Below are 20,938 nucleotides of genomic sequence, written 5' to 3' on the forward strand. Positions count from 1 at the left end.
ATCTAGTGCTTTATTAGTGGACATTTGGGATGTGTATCAGAGCATGGTATAAGCACCTGGAAAAAAAGAAGACCCCAGAATATACTGGTTTAAACAAAATAGAAATCTATTTCACTTTTATGGAACAGCTCAGATATACATGGTAGTGGTAGGGGGATCTCTGGTCCTTTATTACAGGGCTTCCATGTCTGAGTTTGCAGTGGCTGTTCCAGCTTCCTTCAGATGTTTCCCAGGCAGCATGAAGTGGGGAAGAGGATGCACGTTACTCCCTTTACGTATCACCCAGAAGCTCTGGCTTCTCTCCCATTGTCCAGAACTTCATCAAGTGACCACTGTCACCTGCAAGGGTGGTTGGGAAATTAGCTATGTACTTGGCTAACTTGGGAGTTCTGCTGTTAAAGAGAAAACAGAAAGAAAGGCTATTGGTGGATAAGTAGCAGTGTCTGCCACCGACAGATTATTTCCTGCCTGTCACTATAAATGATGTAATGAATATCCTTGAATATGTTTTTGAGTACATGTATAAATATATGTGTAGGATAAATTCTTAAAAGTGGAATTGCTGAGTCAAAGGATTCATACATCTATTATTTCAGTGTTGCTATATTTGTAATGTCTGTGATAAGGTATGTGAGGGGACCAAAGGAAGAGTCCTCCTTGGGCATATCCACCTAGGTTTTATCATTATGTGTTAGAGCTACCAGGACCCGTCCCCCAGAAGCTGGGCTCCTAGATTAACGTAAATTAAGAAAAAAGCTCTTTGACCAGCATAGTCTTAGATTTCATTTGCTGTATGATCCGCTCATGCCATGGGAATCAACCAAATAAGAGTCCAAATCCAAATCAGAGAGAGGGTGGCTTTGATAAAGATTTTGTAAATTTTAAAAGTATATTAACTAACCTAGTCTCTTTGTACTTTCCCAATTCTGTCTGGTTTTCATTACCAGAGAGCAAAACTGCTAGCATGAGAAGTTTCTAATAATGTTTTTGAAGGGACCTTGACTGATCTTTTGAAAATCCAAGATGTATTCTTGGATTAAGTTTGGTTTTGTGCTCTGCAAACCCATCTGGGGAATTAATATATACAGATGGGCCTGCAGAGATTGATTTGCCTATCATGAGGATGAGTTTTATCATAGAGGAGTGATAAAGAAATCCAGAAAGAGCAACAGAAAGCCAATGCTCTGACCTCTGGCCACTCAAGCTGTCTGCCCCAAGGAGCCTGGGCAGGGACTAGAAGGGAGAGGGCTGCAGGGCAGTGGGTTTTCTGGAGACCTCATTATAATTAGTATCAGGTCTTGATATGATAAAATTATTCCTCCACAATCTGCTTCTTTCAATTTATATCTCTTCATTTTGATAGGAAGTCAGTACCTTTTTTAAAAATAGTAAACAAAACTGCTGCTAGGAAATATATTTTGTATAATTTTTCTAGTATAAATGGTAGATTATAGTGCTCCATTTACTTTCTCTCCTAAACTCTAATGGCATGTGCTACAAGATGGCTAACCAGGGATGAAAATTTAAGTTGTAACAACATTCTCAAATATCTCTAGAATTGTATACAGATTTAGTATACACTTTTGTATCTCTTGACAGGGCCTAGGATGCCAGTCTTCTGACTCCAAATGTGCTCTTTGTCCTGTGCCATTCCAAAACTAACTCTTTGTGGAGAGAACAGATTCAGGACTTTATTCTCACTAACAGAGGCAGCCAACCTGCTTGGCTTTAGCGGGGGAAGAAGGGCGAAAAAGTCAGAATGTGACTCTTGTTATTTTTTTCATGTCCTAAAACAGTAACTGAGGTCATATTGTATGCTTGTTTCCATGGTCTAGAGAAATTCTGGTAAGAGCATTTGTTACCAGATGTTTTGATTTGAGTCAGTGTTGGAAACTGGAAAATTTCCAATTTTGAGACTCCTTTCAGCCTAAGAATGCGATCTGGTGGTGGTAGGTGTTGACTTGGTTTCACTCTAGCCCGTGCATCCTTGCTTGTAACTGGGAAAATTCCTAAGTTGAAAGTGTATAATCAGAGACACCGCCGTATTGGTATTTTTTGAGTTCTCATTTTTCCAGAATAAAAATCGAGCTTGTTTATAAATGCAGAAGCATCACTTTTTTGTTTAACGCCCCCAAAGTCGTGTCTCACGTCGTGTTTTTTAAGTTGTGGGTCATGACCCATTAGTGGATTATGAAATCACTTTAGTGGCTGAAACACCAAAGAGCCACACATCTGAGTTTATGGCTTAAAGATTCATGTTTAATCAGTGTTTTTCAAACTGTGGATCACAACTTTTTAATGGATTGTAAAATCAAGTTAGTGGATTGCAACCATCATTTGAAAAAATAGAATAGAAACTAAAAAGAAAATATCAGAGTGGTTATCAAAGAGTAAGTTTAAGCAAAGCTTTTATTTTGGTGTTTGTCTACATTTGTGTGTGGACTGGGTCATAATTTAATAATGTATTTCTTTGGATCAAAGCCAAGCATTTGAAATCCACTAATTATTATAATAGCTCCATCTACTGGTACTTAATGATATTGCCGCTGAAGGATTTGAGATGCTTTTTAAGCTCCTGCCTTTGTATGGACTTTTCCTTTGTGATTTATTAAGTATATGTATTTATTCTGAATAATAATATTTATCACTAACATGTGTCTAGATTCTTAATGACCAATACCAGATGCAGGATGTATTGGAAAAATCTGATCATTTGATGGCTACAGCAAAAGATCTGTTTGTTGATTTTCCTCGTAGGCGCACAGGTAAAGTAGTCACATCAAACAAAAGTTTCTTTATCTTATTCATCAAAGCCCACACCTGGCTGTTTGAAAGAATTTAAAATCTTTTCTCAGGCATCATATTATTTCTATCACATGTGTTCTAGGGTGGATAGCATACAAGAGTTGTTAGACATAGATTTATTACAGTTTATTTGCTTTTCACTAAGAATATTAACTATTACAAATTACTCAAGTTAAGGAAAGGTAAATTGTTATTATTTACTAAAACATTTTGTGAAATGTATAAGATTTCATAACTTAAGGTATGATTTCATTTTCAGCTTATTAATATTAAATTACTGTATAATTAAAGTATCTGCTTTGTATGTAATTTGAGTGAAGCTTAATTTGAAAACTAAAGCAACTTCAGTGTCTCTCTAAAAGGAACTTTGCCTCTTGTGAGATGCACAACATTATTCATTTTAATGTGTATATAATCTGTTGTTTATCTTAATCCCTAAAAACAGATCATTAGTTTTTAGTTTAAGGTTTGAATCCTGGCTTGGCCGCTCGCTAGCGTGACTCTGTGCCTGTTGCTTCACGTCTCTGAGTTTCAGTTTACCCATATGTAAAATAATGATACTAATAACCTCATAGGATTTTGTGAGGGTGAAACAATTTAATATATGTAAAAGCATTTAGAACAATGCCTGGCATATAGTAAGCACTGTTTAAGTGCAAGTTGCTATTATTACTATTTAAGATTTTCGTACGATAATTCAGACCTATGGCAGTGTATACTATGTGTGAAGGCAATTTAATTAAATGAAACAAAGTCATCATGACTTATTTTCCTTCTGCAGGGTTTCCGAATGTAACAATGGCTCCTGATTCCTCTCAAGGTCCCATTGTGGTAAATCAAGACCCTGTCACCCAGGCCATCCTTAGTGAATCTGTTATTGAGCCTCAGGTAATGTGCTTTGCTCACAACCATAATGCTCATGCTGAAATTCAGTTTAAGTTGATGTAGATAGGCATAGTGGTAAACATTTCAAAAGCTTTATACTATCTAAATACCAAGTTGTGGTTGCTAGAATTGTTCTTACTCAAGCATAGTGCACTTTCTGTGAGTAATGCTTGTACTAAACAAGATAGGACTAGATAATAATAGCTAACATTTATTGAGTGCTTACCTAGGAGGTAGTTACTATTATCCCCATTTAGCAGATGGAAAAACTGAGGCTCAGAAAATTAAGTAAGTTGTCCAAGATCACAGAGCTAGTTAGCATGAGAGATGGCATTCAAATCTAGGCTGTCTGGCTCCATAAGACTGTGTCACCCAGAGATGTAGAGAACAAACGTATGGACACCAAGTGGGGAAGTTGGGGGGGTGGTGGTGGTGATATGAATTGGGAGATTGGGATTGACATGTATAGTATACACTAATATGTATAAAATAGATAACTAATAAGAACCTGCTATGTAAAAAATAAGTAAATAAAATTAAATACTAAAAAAAAAGACTGTGCACCATCTACAAATATGGAAACAGCAAGAGAGTCTTTCCACATCCCACTTTGGAGTCAGGTGAATCTATGTTCATATTCTGTTACTTAGTAGTTGTTCGATGTTGAGTTGATTTCTCAAGGTATCTGAGTTGGCTCAGAGAGTTTTTTGTTAAATGGGAATAGAATATACCTGCTATGGTTGTTGTGAGGATCAGCTCAGATAGGTTATGTAAAGTGTTGAGCATAATACCAGATATTAGTTCTTCATTAAATCTTTGTCCCTTCTTTTTTTAAAAATAAATTTACTTATATTATTTATTTATTTTTGGCTGCTTTGGGTCTTTGTTGCTGCACGTGGGCTTTCTCTAGTTGCGGTGAGTGGGGGCTACTCTTTGTTGGGAGCTGCTCATTGCAGTGGCTTCTCTTGTTGCGGAGCATGGGCCCTAGAGCACGCGGGCTTCAGTAGTTGTGGCACTGGTGCTCTAGAACACAGGCTCAGTAGGTGTGGCTCACGGGCTTAGTTGCTCTGTGGCATGTGGGATCTTCCTGGACCAGGGATCGAACCCCTGTCCCCTGCATTGGCAGGTGGATTCTTAACCACTGCGCCACCAGGGAAGCCCCAAAAGAATATTTTAGATATCTGAAAGTCAGTGAATTAGTTCTAATGTATTAGTATGTTTAAAAAGCAGCTACCCAAGAAACTTTGAATTTATTGACTAGTTACATGGGAAAAGTATAATAGTAAAACATTCATTAGCTGTATCTTAATCTAATTGGAACTCTTAATTAATCAAAATGTTTAGAATTTTGAGATAGGAAACATTTTTTAAAAGCCCATGAAGAATTTAATACTAAAATAAGTCAACTTTTTAAGAATGACTAGGTCTCAGTACCTGTTTAATGCAATTTCCTAAGTTATTTGTATCTTTTATGAAAAAAAGGAGAATCATCAATTAGATGGATGATCCTAGGGAATTACAAGGTCCAGAATCATATAAATATACCGTTTTCTACTTATAAAGGCAATTAAGTAGAATGTTACACACATTTTTAATAGCCAAAGTCCATTAGCCATATGCCTAGCCAAAAGCCATGTATGTTTTGGCACTTATTAAAAAGTTAGCTTTCTGGGCTTCCCTGGTGGCGCAGTGGTTGAGAGTCCCCCTGCCGATGCGGGGGACACGGGTTCGTGCCCCGGTCCGGTAAGATCCCACGTACTGTGGAGTGGCTAGGCCCGTGAGCCATGGCCGTTGAGCCTGCGCGTCCGGAACCTGTGCTCTGCAACGGGAGAGGCCACAACAGTGAGAGGCCCAAGTACCGCAAAGGAAAAAAAAAAAAAAGTTAGCTTTCAAATGATCATGGTCTCTATGATGAAGGTTGGGAAGTGGCAAGAGGCAAGGTAAGAGAGACAAGAAGGAGCTGGGTTATGAAGGGCTAAGGAACCAGAAAGCAAGAGTAGAGCCACTAAAGGATTTTAAGAAGAGCACAGTCATGGCAAAATTGACAGTAACGTGGAAGATGGATTGGGGAGGGAGGGACAAGACTGGTGAGAGGATCTGGTTAGAAGACTCACATTGGAATCTTAGCGAGAAGTGGTGAGGACTGACCCAAAGCAGTGGCAGTAGGGAAGAAGGTAGTGGGGAAGAGGGATAGATTTGAGAGATGAAGAAGGGATAGAATTGACAGGATTGGGTGATTGATTGGATGTGATGGATGAGGAAGAAGGATAATTTCCAGTTTGCTGGCTTGAGAACCTGAGTGGATAGTGATGCTGTTTATGGTCTTGGTAACATGACAGGGACAAGGTTTCTGGAAGAATGATAGTAGAGGCTTAGGAAAATGATGAATTTTAGACATGTTGAGTATATGTGTGTAGGATGTTCTCCTAGGGGTATCTTTTAGGCAGTTGGATATAAATGTTGAGGGCTCAAGAGAGATCTGAGTGAAGCTAGAAATTTGGAAATTAACAGCATTTGGCTCGTAATTGCACCTTGGAATTAGATATAATCATACAGAAAATGAGTCAGATGAGAGGAGAAAAGGTGCAAAGGGAGAACCTTGAGTGACATCAGAAAAAGGGAAGGGTAGGAAAAGAACCAATAAAGGAGATTGGGAAGGAATGGCCAAAAGAAGAAAAACCAAGAAAATGTGGTATCATGGAAGTGGAAAAGAAAAGTTTATCTTCCTCAAAAGAAGATTTTGAGGGAAAGAAATGAGTGGTCATTGATGTCTAATGAGTCAGAAGTAAGGGAAGGCAAAGGCAGAAATATCCATTTGATTTGGGAACAGGTGTGTTGATGTTGACCATGTAGAGAACAGCTTAAATGGGGTGGCAGGGCAGAAGCAAAGTTGCAGGGCATAAATGGTGAATGAGAAGTGGCGGGCAGCTTTTTCAAGAAGTTTGTTGCACAGAAAGAGTAGATGGTAGCTCGAGGTGAGTATAGGATACGGATAAGATGGCAAAGACTTAGATTTAAATGTGGATGAGCTGAAGCCAGTAAGGAGAAGTTGAAGATGCAGGAGAGAGAAGCGGCAATTGATGGACTAGAAAGAGGTAAGAGGGTTTGGGTTCTAGACCACATGTGGAGGGATTAGCCTTAGAAGGAGGGATCTCTCTTCTGTTATGACAAAAAGAAAGGATGAGTGTGTATATAACCAACCTGTGTTATTATTTTATTGTTGTGTTGATAAAGGCTCTTAATGAAGTAGATGATGACCAACGAGAAGGAACTGTTAACAGCCAGTCAGAAGAAAGTGAGAATGAGTTGGGTAACTCTCTAAGCTCTCAGTCAAACACAAATGCGGACACGTAAGTATAGATGGCATAAGTATCTAAGATGCTTCCCTTTTTTCCAAGGCCATTTCTTCCCCCACCCCTACTTTATTGAGATATAATTGACATATAATGTTGTATAAGTTTATAAGGCATACAACATGTTGATTTGATATACTTATATACTGCAAAATGGTTACCATCATAGCATTAAGTGATGGATGGTTAATACCTCTGTCACATCATATAATTACCATTTCTTTTTTGTGGTGAAAACATTTAAGATCTTCTCACTTAGCAACTTGCAAGTATAAAATAAAATATTATTAGCTATAATCACAAGAAGCTGTTCATCTTATAACTGGAAATTTGTACCCTTTTACCATCTTCCCATTTGCTCCACCTCCCAGCCCCTGGTAACCACCACTCTGTTTCTATGAGTTTAACTTTTTTATTATATATTTTTTAGTTTTTCGTTTTTTGAAAATTGTTTTATTTATTTATTTATTTAGGCTGCATTGGGTCTTCGTTGCTGCATGGGCTTTTTCTAGTTGCAGTGAGTGGGGGCTGCTGTTTGTTGTGGTGCACAGGCTTCTCATTGTGGTGGCTTCTCGTTGCAGAGCACGGGCTCTAGGCTTGTGGGCTTCAGTAGTTGCAGCACGCAGCCTCAGTAGTTGCGGCACGTGGGCTCAGTAGTTGTGGCTCACAGGCTCTAGAGTGCAGGCTCAGTAGTTGTGGCGCATGGGCTTAGTTGCTCTGCGGCGTGTGGGATCTTTCTGGACCAGGGCTCAAACCCGTGTCCCCCTGCATTGGCAGGCGGATTCTTAACCACTGCGCCACCAGGGAAGTCCCCTCAGCTTTTTTAGATTCCACGTATAAGTGATATCATACAGTATTTGTCTTTCTTTGTCTCACTTGTATTTCTCAATGTAATATCTTCCAGGTTCATCCATGTTGTCACAAATGGCATGATTTCCTTCTTTCTCATGGCTAAATAATATCTCACTGTATATGTATACAGTGGAATATGATACATATCTATGTATCTCAATCACATCTTCTTCACCCATTCATATGTTGACATATACTTAGGTTGTTTCCATATCTTGGTTATTGTGAATAGTGCTGCAGTTAACATGGGAGTGCAGATATCTCTCTGAGATCCTGTTTTCATTTCCTTTTGATATATACCCTGAAGTGGAAATCCTGGATCATATGGTAGTTATATTTTTAATTTTTTGAGGAACTTTCACACTGTTTTCCATAATGGCTGTACCAATTAACAATGCCACCAACAGTGCACAAGGATTCCCTTTTCTCCACATTCTCATTAACACTTGTTATCTCTTGACTTTTTGATGATAGCCATTCTTATTATAGATGTGAAGAGATACCTTATTGTGGGTTTGTTTTTTTAATCATTTTTATGTGTTTGTTTTATGTTTGCTTTTTTTAGTTTGCTTTCTGTTTTTGTTTTGTTTTTATTGTTTGTTTTTTTGGGTTCTTTTGTTTGGTTCTCTTGTTTTTTGTTTTCTTTGTTTTTTTACTTTTGTTTTATTTTTTGTTTGGTTTTGCTTTTATTGTGGCTTTGATTTTCATTTCCCTTATGATTAGTGATGTCAGGCACCTTTTCGTGTGTGTACTTGTTGGCTGTTTGTACGTCATCTTTGGAAAAATGTCTGTTCAGTTCCTCTGCCCATTTTTTTTATTGGATTGTTTGGGTTTTTTGCTATTAAGTTGTATGAGTTCTTTATGTATTTTGGATATTAACCCCTAATTAAATATATGATTTGCAAATATTTTCTCCCATTCCATAGATTGCCTCTTCATTCTGTTGATTGTTTCTTTTGCTGTGCAGAAGCTTTTTGGTTTCATGTAGTTCTAGTTATTTATTTTTGCTTGTGCTTTTGGTGTCAGATCCAAAAAACTGTTGCCAAGATCAATGTCAATGAGCTTCCCCTATGTTTTCTTCTAGGATTTTTACCATTTCAGGTCTAATGTTTAAGTCTTTAATCCATTTTGAGTTAATTTTTGTGAGTGGTGTAAGGTAGGGGTCCAATTTCATTCTTTTGCACATCTTTATCCAGTTTTTGCAATGCTATATGTGTGTATATATATATATATACACACACACACACAAGTATTTAGGTTGTTTCCAATATTTTTCAATTAAAAAATGCTGCAGTGAATAACTTATGCATATGTATTTTTGTATGGTTGAAGGTGTGTATTTAGAGTAAATTACTAGAAGTGGGATTTTGGGATTAAAAGGTAAATGCTATGTAATTTTGTTCTAAAATTACTGAATTCTGCTTTATGAGGGTTGTAGTATTTTGCACTCCTACTGGCAACTTACAAGAGTGTCTGCACCAGAGTGTGTTGTCAGACTTCTCTGCTGATTTCATAGGTGAGAAATGTTATCTCAGCGTAGTTTTACTTTGCCTTTCTAAGTGAAATTGATAATTTTGTCATATATTTAAGGGACATTACAGTGAATTGTCTATTCATGTCTTTTGCCCATTTTGCTTTTAGGTTTTTGATCCTTTTTTTATTAATTTGTAAGCATTCTTTACATATTAAGGATATTAGTCTTTTACCTGTGTAATATGTTATATTTTCTCCCAATTCGTTGTCTTTTGAATTTCTTTAACAAGTAAAAGAGTTAAGAATATATATATAGTGCTCGCTTTGGCAGCACATATGCTAAAATTGGAACAATACAGAGAAAATAAGCATGGCCCCTTTGCAAGGGTGACACACAAATTTGTGATGCATTCCATGTTTAAAAAAAAAGAATATAGGGCTTCCCTGGTGGTGCAGTGGTTGAGAGTCCGCCTGCTGATGCAGGGGACACGGGTTCGTGCCCCGGTTCGGGAGGATCCCACGTGCCGCGGAGCGGCTGGGCCCGTGAGCCATGGCCGCTGAGCCTGCGCTTCCAGAGCCTGTGCTCCTCAACGGGAGAGGCCACAACAGTGAGAGGCCCGCGTACCGCAAAAAAAAACAAAAACAAAACAACAACAACAACAAAAAAGAATATATATATAGTTTGAATTTATCATTCATTGCTTTTACATGTGGATCTTGAATCATACTCTGAAATTCTTTCCTAAAACTGATTTTAGAGGAATTCACTCATGTTTCTTCTGATACTTCTGTGGTTTTATTTTTTATTTAGTTCTCTGATCCATTGGAAGTTTATTTTGGTATGTGGTATGAGGTATGGCTCTGCTTCTTATCTTTTCCTAAATTGGTAACCAATTGCCCCAGCACCATTTATTACTGCCCCACTGATCTGAGATTCTGCCTGCATACATTAATTACCGTGTGTACCTGGATCTACTTCTGAATTTTCTAGTCCACTGGCCTTGTTTCTGTAGTCATGCTCCAATACCACACTGTTTGTTTTTTTGTTTTTTTTTTGCGGTACACAGGCCTCTTACTGTCGTGGCCTCTCCCGTTGCGGAGCACAGGCTCCAGACACGCAGGCTCAGCGGCCATGGCTCATGGACCCAGCTGCTCCGCGGCATGTGGGATCTTCCTGTACCGGGGCACGAACCCGTGTCCCCTGCATCGGCAGGCGGACTCTCAACCACTGCACCACCAGGGAAGCCCACCACACTGTTTTAATTAGAGTTTATATTGTTTTAATAGACTTCCCTCCTAGCCTTTTCCAGTTCAGAGTTTTCATAATGATGGTTACATGTTTATTCTTCTGTATGAATTTAGTGTCAACTTATTTAGCATCATAAAAAAGTTTATTGATATTTTTGTTATATTAATAAATTAACTAGAGAGACCTGACATCTTTATTATGCTGGGTTTTACTATCCAAGAACAAAGGATGTTTTTCAATTTGTTAATGTCTACCTTTTTGTTTTTGAGGAGTATTTTAATGTTTTTTTTCATATAGGTTTCCTCATTTCTTGTTAAAATTATTCCTGAGTATTTTTGTTGTTGGTTACTATTTTATTTTATTATTTATTAATTTATTTTTTGAGAGAAGGAAGGATTTATTATTACTTGCAGCAAGTAAGATGAACTCGGGGGATATTTCCCAAAGCAGTGTCTCCCCAAACAGTAAAATTGGGGAAGTTTTAAGCTAAGAGTACATGCATATTCATGAAGAGGCTTGAGCAGAGGAGAATTCAGCATAGAATTGGGACAAATGTTGGCAGAGTCCAAGCTTTAGTTGATTGAAGTCAGGAGGGTCAACATCATCATTCCATCTCCCACCTAGGTGGGGGCCTTAGTTCCTGCAGAGCTCAAAAACTGTATCAGATTGTTATGTATATCCCTTGAGGAGCAATTAGCACTCATTTTATTGCTGAACTTTTGTTTCTTGACTGTGTTTTCTTTGTTACTGAATTCCCTTACTTCCCTTAAGATCATTAACTACCGAGACTGGTTCAAGGGCAAGAATTGTGGTCAGGCTTAGATCACAAAATGGCTTAGGCCAAAAGTGGCTTCTCTCTCTCTCTCTCTTTTTTTTTTTTTGCGCGGTACACGGGCCTCTCACTGTTGTGGCCTCTCCCGTTGCGGAGCACAGGCTCTGGACGTGCAGGCTCAGTGGCCATGGCTCACGGGCATAGCTGCTCCGCGGCATGTGGGATCTTCCTGGACCGGGGCACAAACCCGTGTCCCCTGCATCAGCAGGCAGACTCTCAACCACTGCACCACCAGGGAAGCCCACTTCTCTCTTTTTTAAAAATTTATTTATTTTATTGAAGTATAGTTGATTTACAGTGTTGTGTTAGTTTCTGCTGTACAGCAAAGTGATTCAGTTATACACATATGTGTTCTTTTTCACATTCTTTTCCATTATGGTTTATTACAGGATATTTATATATATATATACATATATATATATATATATATATATATATATATATATATATATATATATATAAAATACAGTGGGACCTTGTTGTTTATCCATTCTGTATATAATAGTTTGCATCTGCTAATCCCAAACTCCCAGTCCATCGTTCCCTTCCCTTCCCTCCTGTTTGGCAACTATGAGTCTGTTTCTGTTTCATGAAAGTTCATTTATGTCATATTTTAGATTCCACATATCATATGATATTTGTCTTTTTCAGTTTGACTTGTTTTACTTAGCATGATAATATCTAGGTCCATCCATGTTGCTCCAAATGGCATTATTTCATTCTTTTCTATGGCTGAGTAGTATTCTTATGTGTGTGTGTGTGTGTGTGTGTGTGTGTGTGTGTGTGTGTGTGTGTATGTGTCATGCCCCATCTTCTTTATCCATTCATCTGTCGATGGACCTTTAGGTTGCTTCCATATCTTGGCTATTGTAAATAGTGCTGCTGTGAACATAGAGGTGCATGTATCTCTTCAAATTATAGTTTTGTCCAGATATTTGCCCAAGAGTGGGATTGCTGGATCATATGGTAATTCTATTTTTAGTTTTTTAAGGAATCTCCACACTGTTTTCCATAGTGGCTGCACCAATCTCCATTCCTACCAAAAATGTAAGAGGGTCCCTTTTATCCACACCCTTTCCAGCATATATTATTTGTGTAATTTTGACGATGGCTATTCTGACTGGTGTGAGGTGGTACCTCATTGTAGTTTTGATTTGCATTTCTCTAATAATTAATGATGATGAGCTTCTTCTCGTGTGCCTATTGGCCATCTATATGTCTTTTTTTTTTTTTTTTTTTTTTGCGGTACGCGGGCCTCTCACTGTTGTGGCCTCTCCCGTTGAGGAGCACAGACTCCGGATGCGCAGGCTCAGCGGCCATGGCTCACGGGCCCAGCCGCTGCACGGCATGTGGGATCTTCCCCGACCGGGGCACGAACCCGTGTCCCCTGCATCGGCAGGCGGACTCTCAACCACTGCACCACCAGGGAAGCCCTTTTTTTTTTTTAATGCTAAGGAAACGTCTTTCAAATCCTGTTTTCTTGAGTGTTTTTTATTTTGCTGTACGTGGGCCTCTCACTGTTGTGGCCTTTCCCGTTGCGGAGCGCAGGCTCCAGAAGCGCAGGCTCAGCAGCCATGGCTCATGGGTCCAGCCGCTCCGCGGCATGTGGGATCTTCCCAGACCAGGGCACGAACCCGTGTCCCCTGCCTTGGCAGGCGGACTCTCAACCACTGCGCCACTAGGGAAGCCCAGTTTTCTTCTTTTTTTTGCATGTTGGGGGCAGGAATTTTAATTAGCTGAAATATTTCAATTTCAGTTTTCTGTTTTGATATACTGCCTTTGTTATACTGTACATTTTGTGGAGAGGTTTGGGAGTTTTAGGTGATTCTTCTGTCAATTATGGTGAAGCACAGCTTATTTAGAGCCTTTTTAAAAAAAAAAAAAAGCATTGGTGGGTTAAAGTTGGTTTGTTCTCCAATATCATGGTTCTCTTTTGTCTTGAAGGACTTTTGCATCTTTTCTCCTTTAGCACTCAGCCTCCAAAGGGTACCACTCCCTTCATATTCACTCTCTTCTCCTTAAGAAGTGATGCCTTCCCAAAACTACCACCTTGGGTTCTACAAACTTCTTGGTGGCGTTATGATTGCCCAGGTTTTTGTTGTTGTTGTTGTTTTTTTAAGTATTTACATACTTAGAGTGGACTTTTTCTTTCTAGAGGTGATTTTTGTCACCATTAGTCTCTCAGCTTTCGTTTTCTCTGTGCAGTTATTTTGAACTGCCCCCATTCTTTGCAAAGGCTTCTTACAGGAGCTCAAGAAATATCTTTGCTGGAATTTGACGCTTATTTTTCTACCTACAGATAGTTTGAAGTTAGTAGTATTCTCTGTCTTCCAATAATATAGAAGGTATGGGTTATATGCTGTTTTATTTGCTTTTCTTGTTTCACTGTATAGTTTTTTGTAGGATGTGTAGAGTAATTCAAATTTAGCTGGTCACCATTTGTTAGGAATACCTGGAAATATGTATCATCTTTTAAGTACTTTTTCTTTCAGAACCTAAATATAACTAACCTTGTACAGAATTACGTTTATTATTCAAGCAACAGAAATTTATTCTCTCACAGTTCTAGAGGCCAGAAATCCTTAATCAGTTTCACTAGACTGAAATGAAGGTGTTGGTATTGCCACATTCCCTCTGGATACTCTAAGTTATAATCCACGCCTTGCCTTTTCCAGCTTCTGCTGGTTGGTGGTGTGTTTTTGGCTTGTGTCCACATCACTCCAGCCTCTGCCTTCACCTTCACATCACCTTCTCCACTTGTGTGTGTCAAAACCTCCCTCTGCTTCTCTCTTAAGGATGCATATTATTGTATTCAGGGCCCACTTGGGTAGTCCAGGATCATCTTCCTATTTCAAGACCCTTAACTTAATCCATCTGCAAAGTCCCTTTTTAGTCAGATAAGGTAACATTCACAAGTTCCAGGGATTAGGTTATGAGTATCTTTTGGAGGGCCATTCTTAAGCCTACCATAGATAGTATTGTCTTACTTTGTTGTTGTTATTTGATATAACCTAATTCTTAAAAGTATAAACATTAGAGGTGGTAATGGGAGTTCAAACTGGTTTGGATTTTCCCAACTTGTACAGAAATCTCATTATGATACTTTTCTTAGGACTTATCCTGAAGGTTGGACTTAGACCTAACTAACACTGTCTTACAGAGGAGTCTTTCTGATGATTTGATAACTAGCCATAATGTGAATGGACCACATTACAGCCTTTTGTTAACTAAACTTAATAGCAACTAGTGTTCAATGTGCTGTCCACAGGTTGCTTTAAAGCAACTCCTCTAGGTTGAGGTTTGTAGAGCCACTAAATAAGATTTCCCCTTTCCTCTCTCGTTGTTGTTGTTTTCCCATAACAGTTTTATTGATTTATAGTTCACATACCATACACTCTACCCATTTAAAGCATAATATTCAAAGATCTTCAGATTTTTAGTATATTCATTGAATTGTTCAACCTACAGTCAATTTCAGAACATTTTCATTACCCTCAAAGAAGCCCTATACTCTTAAATAGTCAGATCCTGTTTTCTCCCAAACCTTTCAGTCCAATCTAATTTGCTAGATGAATCTGGGTTTTTTTGTTTTTGTTTTAAATCTCTGTAGATTTGCCTGTTTGGACATTTCCTCTGTATAGAATCATGCAGTATGTGATATTTTGTGTCTGGGGTCTGTCACATGTTTTCAAGATTTATCCATATTGTAACATGTTAGCACTTCATTCTTTTTATGGCTGAATAATATTCTTTTGTGTGGATAGAGCACATTTTACTTATCCATTCATCAGCTGGTGGACATTTGGGTTGTTTCCACTTTTAGACCCTCTACCTCTTTTAAATATTACTCTAGTTGGGGAATAGACAAAGAAATCAGACAACTGAAGATTGAAAAATCAACTTTATCAGTGATAAAGGTGATTACAGCAAAAAGCTTATGTCTCTCACCCCCTACACTGTAGCTCTTCTTCTCATTCCCTCTCCCCGCCTCCCTGAAACACAGGGGCAGAGTCTGCTCCAGTCACTTGACTTCAGTGATGAGCAGAGACTGTGCTCTGAGGACAAGCTCCTTCATAGAAACCATGTACTTTCTCTAGAGAAAGAGAGAGGAGGACATAACCTATAGCACAAAACTTCAGAAAGGGCAAATCGCTCCTGGTTTAGGAGCCAGCATAGCTAGGAAGCTGGGAGGGAGATGGAATGATTCCTTCTAACACCGAGAAGACTGGCATTTTAGATTTTTATCTTGTAAGTTAAAGCAAAACATATTTCTCTTTGATTATGAATTATTAAAAGTTTCTTCAAATCAAACATGTAAACAGTTGAACAAGTTAAATGGTAGTACTTATTAATTCTAATATAGCTTGTTGTCCCATAATTTATAGGTTTCTCCACAAAATAACGGAAGATAATTCCGAGTTAATTAATAAACTATGGACTGATATTCAGCAGAAAGCAGCAACACAATCACAAATAACAACCTCTTCAGGAACTCCATCATCTGCTTCTCCATCGGGAGAACAAAAAGGTTTGGTTCCTGACTGTATTAGTTCTCCCAGAGTAGTAGCTTACTTCGTTATGTTCTTTCTTAAGCACAGTAATTTTTTAAAGGAACATTACTTGAGTTTTGACTGTCTTAGCCTGGTTGAGTAAATACTCATTGACCTGTCGATTGACATGCTTAAAATTTTTTTGTTGTTGTTCACTTGAGATACTTTTGGAAAAATTCTCCCTTTTAGCTGCTCTGAATGCTACCAATGCTGTTAAGAGAATCCATACGAGGCTTCAGCTGGAAGAATCTACTGAGACTCTAGACTCAAGCTATGTAGTGAGACAAGTGCTGAACTCAAGGAAGCAAAAACAGCTGCTAAATAAAGGTTCAGTCTCTTAATTGACAAAGTGGGTTATTAAACATGTAACTTGACACAGCTATCTTAGTTTATTAGTGCATGTCTTTTCCCTTAAACTCATCCAGTTGGATCCTACTAAGTAAGAGTTTGTTGAATGGTAGCCAGGCAATGCCTCCTTTTATTCCATGTAACTCTAGAAGGATGGTTCTCATCCATTCATTATAGATAGTGTAAATCTGGTTCAAACAGTATAAATTCTTTATGAGAAAATGATGATAACTTCGATAAAAAACCTTTTATAAATTGTGAACAACAGTCAAACGTTTTTCTACTGTAATTTTTCCCAGTCTTAACATAGAATGACTTCTGTCATTATCAGTGAAAAGAAAACCAGATTTGCGTGCTCCTTCAAAACAGAAGAATAGCGTGTTATCAGCCAGCACAGCCTCCACAGACTTACCGAATAGCAGTAACCCCAGCCTAGATGTCCTCAAACACATGATACACGAAGTGGAACATGAAATGGAAGAATATGAGCGGTGGACAGGACGCGAGGTCCGGGGGCTCCAGAACAGTCAGGGTCTCACCGGCTTCACCCTGTCGCTCGTGAGCTCCCTCTGTCGCCTGGTTCGGTACCTTAAAGAGGTGAGGTTATTAGAGTCTTCTCTTCTGCCAGACTAATGGCAGAAATGGGTAGGTTTTCCCCCTCTACACTTGAATTATTGCAATCTCCAAATAAAGTATAGTCAAATTTGAATAGCTTTGTTTAAAATACGTCAGCTTTAGATGATCTGTAGTAAAGGTTTATCCTCTTAATTTTCCTCTACATCCTTGTACAGATAACATCAGATAAGTGATGTTGATTTTAATATGAGCTTTAGTACAATATAATTAGTTAGGTAAATCTGCTATAAATAAAATTATATCTTGTGCTAATACTTCATATTACTGTTTGGCAGTTACAGGTTAATGAGAACTACTAAACATGTCCTCATTCTACTGCTTTTCTCTGCTTGCTATTCCCACTTCAGTTCAGTTTGGAGAGTGGTATGCCTGTAATCTGTAGACACAGATTAGGAAAATTCTCCATATTATTTGTATCACTGGTAACTTGGGCTTTGCTTCAGTGTTTGAAATGGGAGACATTTTATTGTTGTAAAAGTAATTTATAAGACAAGCAAGAATTGTATCTTTTATTTATTTTTTTTTACATCTTTAATTCACTTGTGAATAATAATCAGTCCTCAGAATGCTGTGGGATTAGAAATGGTTATGTATTATACCTTTTTTAAAAACCTGTTTAAACTGTTATTTATTTTTTATATATTTAAATTTGTTAAGCAAATATGACCAAAAACTGTTTAAGGAAATTTTACCATTTAAAAAAAGTTGATTCACCAACCTAATTTACATGTATCAATTTCTCTGGAGATGTCTTCCTAAATTTTCTTTTTAAAAAATTAATTAATTAAAATGTTTACTTCTGTTTTATATTTTTTAATTTAATTTTATTTTTATTTTTTATGTTGGAGTATATTTGATTTACAATGTTATGTTAGTTTCAGGTGTACAGAAAAGTGATTTAGTTATACATATACATATGTCTATTCTTTTTCAGTCTTTTCCCATATAGTTTATTACAGAGTGTTGAGTAGAGTTCCCTGTGCTATACAGTAGGTCCTTGTTGATTATCTATTTTATATATAGTAGTGTGTATATGTTAATCCCAACCTCCTAATTTATCCCTAGCCCCCGCTGCCAACCACCATAGTTTGTTTTCTAAGTCTGCTAGTCTGTTTCTGTTTTATAAATAAGTTCATGTGCAGTACAGTAGGTCTTGTTGGTTATCTATTTTATATATAGTAGTGTGTATATGTTAACCCCAACCTCCTAATTTATCCCTAGCCCCCCCACCCCCCTCCACCAACCTTTTCCCTTTGGTAACCATAGTTTGTTTTCTAAGTCTGCTAGTCTGTTTCTGTTTTGTAAATAAGTTCATTTGTATCATTTTTTTTAGATTCCACTATAAGTGCTATCATATGATATTTGTCTTTGTCTGACATACTTCATTTAGTATGGTAATCTCTAGGTCCATCCATGTTGCTGCAAATGACATTATTTCATTCTTTTTTTATGGCTGAGTAATAATCCATTGTATATATATACCACATCTTCTTTATCCATTCATCTGTTGATGAACATTTAGGTTGCTTCCATGTCCTGCCTATTGTAAATAGTGCTACAGTGAACATTGGGTTGCATGTTTCTTTTCAAAGTATGGTTTTCTCCAGATATATGCCCAGGAATGGGCTTGCTGGATCATCTGGTGGCTCTATTTTTAGTTTTTTAAAGAACCTCCATACTGTTCTCTGTAGTGGCCATACCAATTTACATTCCCACCAACAGTGTAGGAGGGTTCACTTTTCTCCACACCCTTTACAGTATTTATTGGTTGTAGACTTTTTGATGATGGCCGTTATGATAAGTGTGAGGTGATACCTCATTATAGTTTTGATTTACATTTCTCTAATAATTAGTGATGTTGAGCATCTTGTGCTTTTTGGCCATCTGTATGTCTTCTTTGGAGAAATGTCTATTTAGGTCTTCTGCCCATTTTCTGATTGGGTTGTTTGTTTTTTTGATATTGACCTGCATGAGCTGTTTATATAATATATTTTGGAGATAAATCCCCTGTTGGTCACATCATTTGCAAATATTTTCTCCCATTCAGAGGGTTGTCTTTTTGTTTTGCTTGTTGTTTTCTTTGCTGTGCAAAAGCTTTTAAGTTTAATTAGATCCCATTTGTTTGTTTTTATTTTCATTACTCTAGGAGGTGGATCCAAAAAGATAGTGCTGTGATTTATGTCAAATACTGTTCTGCCTAAGTTTTCCTCTAAGAGTTTTATAGTATCCGGTCTTACATTAAGGTCTCTAATCGATTTTGAATTTCTTTTTGTGTATGGTGTTAGAGAATGTTCTAATTTCATTCTTTTACATGTAGCTGTCCAGTTTTCCCAGCACCACTAATTGAAGAGACTGTCTTTTCTCCACTGTATAATCTTGCTTCCTTTGTCATAGATTGATTGACCATGGGTGTGTGGGTATATTTCTGGGCTTTCTATCCTGTTCCATTGATCTATAAGTCTATCTTTGTGCCAGTACCATACTGTTTTTACTGTAGCTTTATAGTATAGTCTGAAGTCAGGGAGACTGATTCCTCAAGCTCCATTTTTCTTGCTCAAGATTGCTTTAGCTATTCAGGGTCTTTTGTGTTTCCATGCAAACTTTAAGATTTTTTTTGTTCTAGATCTGCAAAAAAATGCCATTGGTAATTAGATAGGGATTGCATTGAATCGGTAGATTACCTTGGGTAGTGTAGTCATTTTTACAATATTGATTCTTCCAACCCAAGCATGGTATATCTTTTAATCTGTTTGTGTCATCTTCGATTTCTTTCATCAGCATCTTATAGTTTTAGGAGTACAGGTCTTTTGCATAGGTAGGTTTATTACTAGGTATTTTATTCTTTTTGATATGATAGTAAATGGGATTGTTTCCTTAATTTCTCTTGCTGATTTTTTGTTGTTAGTGTATAGAAATGCGACAGATTTCTGTATTAATTTTGTATTCTGAAACTTTACTGAATTCATGGATTGCTCTAGTAGTTTTCTGGTAGCATCTTTAGGATTTTTTTATGGGCCATGCGCAGAACCATAAATATTACTTACTCTGCTGGCAAAGGGAAATCCTTGACCTGTCCTCAACAAAGGAATGACACAAATGGATTAACATACTGAACCTATCCAGGTTCTGCATGGTGGACTCATTGTAGGAGAGCAGAGCTCCCACTGTTCTTTCCCCACATCATTGCAAGGAATAATGGTTTTGCTTTCTCTGAGAAAAATCAAGGAGTGAAAAATACCTCCACCTTCATTAGGTCCAGAAGCTCCACCTGGGGAAGAATTTTCACTAAATGTAATCACTGTTTTCCACTGGACTGCTGATGAGATCTTTGTTAAGTAGAACATATTTCTTCAATTCTTACACCTAAACATATCTCCTCTCCCTATTATTTTACCTAGAAGCAATAATAATGTCCAAAGATGTGCAGTTCTAGCAGGAGTGATAGTGCACACATTCTCAAGCAGGACACCTTTGGAGTAATTCAGAAATTACAGCCACAGTTCTGTAACAAAGAGAAATGGATATGGTAGCTCTCTGAAAAACAATAATGCATCATGCAAGTAAACATTATTACCAGGAGTTCAATACCAAATATGTGTAAACTAGGACAAGCACCTGCACTAAACTTCTGGTTCTCATCACGTGGCCCATTGAGTCTCTCTGTGTAAGCAAGTATCAGAAAAAGATGTTTGGCACTGCCATGACAATAAATCTATCAAAGTTGGAAGCACTGAACTCTGTGAATTATTTCCCAAAATACAAAGCTCAAGCTGGAAAGAGTTGTATTCACCTGAGGCATTTCTGTGAAAATAAATATTACATAAAAGAGACAATGGACATAATCAGTGTCTAGATTGATATAGGATTTTTAGTGACTTTCAGAAGACACTTATGATATGCAAAATTGCATTCTCTTCTTGTTTGTAATTATTATACTGAAATGTATTGAGCAAAC

At 37.6% G+C, this 20,938-nt stretch overlaps 1 protein-coding gene across 4 annotated transcripts in view; it reads left to right on the forward strand.

The window, feature by feature from the left end:
• Positions 1 to 20,938, forward strand: part of SPICE1 (spindle and centriole associated protein 1) — a 63,681-nt gene that overhangs the window by 15,777 nt on the left and 26,966 nt on the right. For all 4 annotated transcript variants that reach the window (XM_079922031.1, XM_079922033.1, XM_079922032.1 and 1 more), the window contains 6 exons: positions 2,663 to 2,765; positions 3,587 to 3,693; positions 6,925 to 7,040; positions 15,835 to 15,977; positions 16,189 to 16,326; positions 16,679 to 16,944. In XM_079922031.1, coding sequence (XP_079778157.1) covers positions 2,663 to 2,765; positions 3,587 to 3,693; positions 6,925 to 7,040; positions 15,835 to 15,977; positions 16,189 to 16,326; positions 16,679 to 16,944 — 873 coding nt within the window. The remainder of the gene's footprint in view (positions 1 to 2,662; positions 2,766 to 3,586; positions 3,694 to 6,924; positions 7,041 to 15,834; positions 15,978 to 16,188; positions 16,327 to 16,678; positions 16,945 to 20,938) is intronic.

This window comes from Stenella coeruleoalba (assembly GCF_951394435.1).
Source record: "Stenella coeruleoalba genome assembly, chromosome: 5".
NCBI lineage: Eukaryota > Metazoa > Chordata > Mammalia > Artiodactyla > Delphinidae > Stenella > Stenella coeruleoalba.